The sequence below is a fragment of the Belonocnema kinseyi genome, chromosome 10, assembly GCF_010883055.1.
Source record: "Belonocnema kinseyi isolate 2016_QV_RU_SX_M_011 chromosome 10, B_treatae_v1, whole genome shotgun sequence".
Lineage (NCBI taxonomy): Eukaryota > Metazoa > Arthropoda > Insecta > Hymenoptera > Cynipidae > Belonocnema > Belonocnema kinseyi.
The window spans coordinates 3599602-3606984 of NC_046666.1; the positions used below are offsets into that span (position 1 = coordinate 3599602).

At 21.9% G+C, this 7383-nt stretch overlaps 1 protein-coding gene across 1 annotated transcript in view; it reads right to left on the reverse strand.

Moving 5' to 3' along the window:
• Window positions 1–1393: 1393 nt before the first annotated feature.
• The window catches only part of LOC117181978 (cyclin-K-like), a 19690-nt gene continuing 13700 nt past the window's right edge, over window positions 1394–7383 (reverse strand). Inside the window, exons 3-4 of the mRNA XM_033375001.1 lie at window positions 2012–2143; window positions 1394–1561 (exon numbers count right to left, since the gene is read on the reverse strand). Of these exons, the coding sequence (XP_033230892.1) occupies window positions 1394–1561; window positions 2012–2143 (300 nt within the window). The remainder of the gene's footprint in view (window positions 1562–2011; window positions 2144–7383) is intronic.

Below are 7383 nucleotides of genomic sequence, written 5' to 3' on the forward strand. Positions count from 1 at the left end.
TGATGACCAATAATATTTTGAAGTTGAAAATTCAACTATTTTGGTAGAAAATTTAACTATTTTGTCAAAAAATCATCTTTTTAAATTGGAAAATCAACTATTCCTTTGAAAATGCAGCTCTTCTTGGTTCTAGTTCAATTTTTTTGTTTGAAAATCTAATTTTTTGGTAGAAAATTAATCTTTTTAGTAGCAAAATAAACTTTTTGGTTGAAAATTAACTTTTTTGATGAACATTCATATTTTTAAGTTAAAAATGTAACTATTTTGGTAGAAAATTCCAAAAAATATGGTTAAAAATTCAAGTATTTTGTTGAAAATTATTTTTTTGTTGATGAAATCAACTGTTTTTGTTGTTGTTAGACTTTGTTATATTTTTTTTTGGTTCAGAATTCGTCATTTCAGTTAAAAATTAATATCTATGAGTGAAAACGTAACTATTTTGTAAAAAAATTCATGTTTATATTGTATTAAAATTTTGTTTGTTTGTTGAAAATTCGACAATTTTGGTTGCAATATCATCTTTGTGGTTAAAAATTAACTTTTTTGAAGATCAAAAATATTTTTGGGTTAAAAAATCAACTATTTTGGTAAAAAATTAAACTATTTTGTAAAAAAAACGTCTCTTTTGGTTGAATTGACCTGTCTTTTATTTAAAATTTTTAAAAAATTGGTTTAAATACCAAATATTGCATTTTTTTGTGGAGAATTCACATTTTTTATTAAAAATCTAACTAATTCATTAAAAAAAAAAATTTTTGTAGGAGACTCATAATTTTAGTTGAAAATTCATTTCCATGCTTGAAAATGTAACTCCATAGTTAAGAATTCAATTATTTTGTTACAAAATTTAACAGTTTTGTCAAAAAATCGTATTTTTGTGTTAAATTTAACTATTTTTTATTTAAAATTTTAAAAAAAATTTGGTTTAAATATGAAATATAAAATTGTTTGGTCGGAAAGTCACATTCTTTGTTAAAAATTGATCTTTTTGGTTGAAAAATCAATCGCTTTGTTGAAAATTAGTCTTTTTGTATTAAAAATTCAACTATTTTGGTAGAAAAAAAATAATAGTAGGTTGAAAAGAAACTTTATTATTAAAAACTAAAATGATTTGTAGAAAATTTGTCATTTTAGCTTGAAAATTTAACAATTTATTTGACATTTTTTTTTCTTTCTTCACTGTAAAATAATTGTTGGTTTGAAAAATGAACTATTTGGTTAGAAATTCATCAATTTCTTAAAAATGCAATATCATCAGATGAGATTCGATCAATATATTTGAACGAATACTTTTTTTTACTACTTTTACGTAGCCTGAGAAATATTTTAGACCCTAATAACCATTCTTAAATTTAAAATTCCCTACAAAAATACACTAAAAAATAAAAAATAATTACCTGTCGTTCATAAAGTTCCACGCCCTTTGTACCACTTTTTCGACCTTCGCCTTATCGCCCCTCAGATATTTTCCATATTTTAACAAAAATTTGTAGGGATGTTCTACGCTAAATTCAAAATTGATTGTCTTCAACAGAACTTTTTCAAATGTCATTACTTCTTCCTGAAAATGAAATAAAAATTATTGCAGTAAAAGTTTCATCCAAATCGAAGGGCGCAGATCTGGAATTTACTATTAAAAAAATATTGACAGATTTAAAAGGTTTATTTTTTAAATAATTAACTAAATATTAAATTCTTAAAAGTATTTTATTTCAATCGAATTTTTTCTGTAGGAATATTCTACAGTTTGTTCTATATTATTAAATTATTATGATAAAATATTTATTAATTATTTAAAATTTTAAATTCTAGTTGTGAAAAAAGCCGGGAAAAATTTCTAGTGATAAAAAAATATTAACTGATATTTTTCAATTATTCTAATAATTGAATTCTCTTTAGTTCTGAAAAAAAATCTTTCAAATAGGTTAAAATTGAAAGCTGTAGACCTTTTTGAATATTAAATTCCAGATTTTTACCACAGTGGGGCATAAGATTTTTTAAAAATAATTACTTTAGCATTATCGCCAAAGGTTTTGAAGACATCTTCGGTTAAGAGAGATTTTGCTGCCTCCACAAGATCTTTGCATCGTTTTGGAGTTTCTTCTGCTTTTCCGGCTAGAAAGAGGGAACTGCATGCAGTCACCTGAGCAGATATTTGAGATTATTCAATTATTTTATTTTTAATCAGGCTGCAAAAAATGATTATAAACTGATTATCTTTTATGTTATTTCTTTTTTGCCTACCGGTTTTATATCAATATTTAAATATTGATTTTTATTCATAAGTTCTGAAAAAATTGCTCTCTAGATAATTAAATTAAATTATTATCATTTATAAACATTAAATTCCTAAAATTACAACTCGAATTATATTGTGGAATTTTCAACCAAAGGAGATGAATTTTAAAAAAAAGATTTAAGTTTTAAAGCTAAAAAATTAAATGTTGTAGAAAACAGTCTGCTTTTAAAGAAAAGAAGAATTTTCAACCGAAATATATAGTTACATTTTTAACCAAATAGCTGAATTATTAACCAAATAGTTGAATTCTCAGCCTGCAAAAATTAATTTTCAACCAAAGGGTCAAATTTTCAAAAAAAAACTTGAATTTTCAACAAAAAAAAAGTAAAATTTTCAAGCCAAAAATACAATTTTTTATGAGACAGTTGTATTTTTAACTCGAAAAGTTGCATTAAAACAAATTTAACCAACAAGATGAATTTTCTACAGAATGAAAGTTCCACAAAAAATTAGACTTTTTAATAAAATCATTGAAACAACAAAATTAATTTTCAAAACAAAAAAAAAGACTAATTTTCTACTCAAAAATACGAGTTTTCAACTTATAAAGAATAAATTATCAGCCAAAAATGGACTGGTTACATTTTTAGATACAAATATTAAGTTTTAACAACAAAAAAAAACGAGTTTTCCACAAAATAGTTAAATCCTTAAACAAACAGTTAAATTTCAACCTAGAAGATTAAGGTTTCTACCAAAAAGACGAAATTTCAATAAAATATAAACATTTTTTACAAAAAAAGATAAATTTTCAAACCAAAAAAAAAATCGAATTTTTACAAAACAATTGAATTTTCAACAAAAAAGTATTTTTAACAAAGATGGTGAATGTGATACCAAAAGGATGAATTTTTAACAAAATTCATGATTTTTCCACAAAATATTTGAATTTTAAACCAAAAAACCTAATTTTCTGTAAAAATAGTTCAGCTAAAAAAAAATTGTTGACTTTTCAACCAAATAGATGAATTTACTGCCAAATTATTGAAATTTCAACCAAAAAGATAAATTTTCAACCAAAAAGACGAATTTTCGATTTAAAAAAAAATCCACCAATTATTTGAATTTTCAACTAAAAAGGTGAATTTTAAAATAAATTTGTGAATTTTCAAGACAAAACAAAAAGATAAATTTTCTACAAAACATTGGAATTTCGAATCCGAAAATATGAATTTTTAACCAAAAACTTAATTTTCTGTTAAATAGCTCATTGTTAAAAAAAAAGTTAAAATTACTGCCGAAATATTGAATTTTTAGCCATAAAAATTAACTTCCAACCAAAAAATACGAATTTTCAACAAAAACGCCAGAATTTGCAACAAAACACAACATTTTTAAACCAAATAGATGAATTTTCAATAAAAAACATTAACTTTTTACCAACAAAGAACGGAATTGTATTAAAATACAAGAAGTTTTTCTTTAAAAATTTGAATTTTCAACTAAAAAAGTTGAATTTTAAAATAAATTTTAAAATCCTTAAAGACGAAAAGACAAATTTTCATCAAAACAGTGGAATTTCGAATAGGAAAATCTAGTTTTTTAACCAAAAAGTTAATTTTCTGTCAAATAGTTCATTTTTAAACAAAATAGTTGAATTTACTGCCAAAATGTGGAATTTTTAACCATAAAGATGAACTATCTACCAAAAACTACGGAATTTCAACAAAAAAAAAAAATTCAACCAAACAGTTGCATTTTTTACCAAATAGATGAATTTTCAATAAAAAAAAAAAAAAACATTCACTTTTCACCAAAAAAGAACGATATTTTAATAAAATACAGGAATCTTTTACCAAAATAGGTGGATTTTTAAACCAAAAAAAAACGAACATTCTACAAAATAATATGAATTGTCAAACAGAAATTTTCATTTTCAACCAAACAGTTGAATTTTCCAAAAAACAATTAAAGATTCAGTTTAAAAAATAATTTAAAACCAAAAATATTAACTTTTTACCAAAAAAGCAAAAATTTCAACAAAATACAAGAATGTTTTACCTAAAGATATAAATTTTCAAACCAAAAAAATGAATATTCTACAAAATCATTACACATTCAAATTGACAACATGAATTTTTAATAAAAAAAGTTCGTTTTCTACCAAAAAGTCGAATTTTCGACAAAATAAATGAATTTTCCTCCAAATATTTGAATTTTTAACTAAAAAAGATGAATTTTAAAATAAATTGTAAAATCCTTCAACGCAAAAAGACAAATTTTCTTTAAAGCTGTGGAATTTCGAATACGAAAATATGAATTTTGAACGAAAAAGTTCACTTTATTCTAAAAAGACGACGATGAATTTTCAATCAAAAATATTCACTTTTTACTAAAAAAGAACGAAATTTCATTAAAATACAAGAATTTTTTACTAAAAAAGATGGATTTTTAAACCAAAAAGTTGAAAATTTTACAAAATAATATGAGATTTTAAACAAAAATCATTATTTTCAACAAAACCGTTGATTTTTTCAAAAAACTGTTGAAGTTTCAGTTTAAAAAATAATTTAAAATCAGAAATATTAACGTTCTACCCAAAAAAGATGAAATTTAAACAAAATACAGGAATTTTTGACCTAAAGATCTAAATTTTCAAATAAAAACGACGAATATTTTGCAAAAAAATTAAATATTCACAATAAATATACGAATTTTCAACGAAAATGTTCATTTTATACGAAAAATAAATAAATTTTCAAGACGGAAAGACAACTTTTCATCAAAACAGTGGATTTTCGAACAAGAAAATATGATTTTTTAAACAAAAAGTTCATTAAAATACAAGAATTTTTTTACCAAAAGAGATGGATTTTTAAACCAAAAAAAAAAAACGAAAATTCTACAAAATAATATGAATTGTCAAACAGAAATTTTCTTTTTCAACCAAACAGTTGAATTTTCCAAAAAACAATTAAAGATTCAGTTTAAAAAATAATTTAAAACCAAAAACATCAACTTTCTATCAAAAAATCAAAAATTTCAACAAACTACAATAATTTTTTACCTAAAGATGTAAATTTTCAAACCAAAAAGATGAGTATTCTACAAAACAGTGGATTTTCGAACACGAAAATATGAATTTTTAAGCAAAAGGTGAATTTTCTGTCATATAGTTCATTTTTCAAAAAAATATTTAAATTTACTGCCAAAATGTTGAATTTTCAATCAAAAAGATTAACTTTCTACCAAAAGAATACGAAATTTTAACAAAATACAAGAATTTGCAACCAAACAGTTTAATTTTTTTACCAATTAGGTGTATTTTCAATAAAAAAAATTAACTTTTTACCGAAAAAGAACGAAATTGCATTAAAATACAAGAATTTTTTACCAAAAGAGATGGATTTTTAAACCAAAAAGACAAAAATTCTACAAAATAATATGAATTTTCAAACAAAAATGTTCACTTTCAACCAAACCGTTGAATTAACCAAAAAACAGTTAAAGTTTCAGTTTAAAAAATAATTTAAAACCAAAAAAAACTTTCTACCAAAAAAGAAAAATTTCAACAAACTCCAAGAATTTTTTACCTAAAGAGATAAATTTTTAAACCAAAAAGACGAATATTTTGCAAAACAATTAAATATTAAAATTAAAAATACGAATTTTCAACCACAAAAGCAAAAATTTCAACAAAATACAAGAATCTTTTACATAAAGAGATAAATTTTAAAACCAAAAAGTCCAATATTTAAATTGACAATATGAGTTTTTAATTAAAATGTTCATTTTCTACCAAAAAGTCGAATTTTCGACAAAATAAAATAAATTTTTCTCCAAATATTTGAATTTTCAACTAAAAAAGATGAATTTTAAAATAAATTTTAAAATCCTTCAAGACGAAACGACAAAATTTCTTCAACATAGTGGAATTTCTAAATATAAAATATGAATTTTCAACGAAAAAGTTAATTTTCTGTCAAATAGTTCATTGTTAAAAAAAAATAGTTGAATTTACTGCCAAAATGTTGAATTTTTTAAACTATAAATATTAACTTTCTACAAAAAAAAGACGAAATTTCAACAAAATACAAGAATTTGCAACAAAAAAGGCGAAAACTCTACAAAATAATTAAATTTTTAACTTGAAAATATGAATTTTCAAACAAAAATGTTTATTTTCAACTATTCAGTTGAATTTTTCACAAAACAGTTGAAGTTTCAGTTTAAAAAATAACTTAAACCCAAAAATATTAACTTTCTATTAAAAATGCAAAAATTTCAACAAAATAGAAGAATTTTTTACCTCTGAAGATAAATTTTCGAACCAAAAAGTCGAATATTTTACAAAACAATTAAATATTCAAATTGACAACATGAATTTTTAATAAAAAAATCTATTTTCTACCAAAAAGTGGAATTTTCGGAAAAAAAATTAATTTCCCTCCAAATGTTTGAATTTCCAACTAAAAAAGATGAATTTTAAAATAAATTTTAAAATCCTTCAAGACGAAACGACAAAATTTTTTCAACATAGTGGAATTTCTAAATATAAAATATGAATTTTCAACGAAAAAGTTAATTTTCTGTCAAATAGTTCATTGTTAAAAAAAAATAGTTGAATTTACTGCCAAAATGTTGAATTTTTTAACTATAAATATTAACTTTCTACAAAAAAAAAGACGAAATTTAAATAAAATACAAGAATTTGCAACAAAAAAGACTTTTTGTCTTTTTTGTTAAATAATTAAATTTTTAACTTGAAAATATGAATTTTCAAACAAAAATGTTCATTTTCAACTATTCAGTTGAATTTTTCACAAAACAGTTAAAGTTTCAGTTTAAAAAATAATTTAAACCCAAAAATATTAACTTTCTACCAAAAAAGCAAAAATTTAAAAAAAACAAGAATTTTTTACCTCTGGAGATAAATTTTCAAACCAAAAAGTCGAATATTCTACAAAATAATTAAATGTTCAAATTGACAACATGAATTTTTAATAAAAAAATTTTTTTTCTACCAAAAAATCGAATTTTTGAAAAAAAATTAATTTTCCACCAAGTATTTGAATTTTCAACTAAAAAAGATTAATTTAAACAAAAAATTGTCAAATTTATAAGACAAATTCTCTACAAAATTT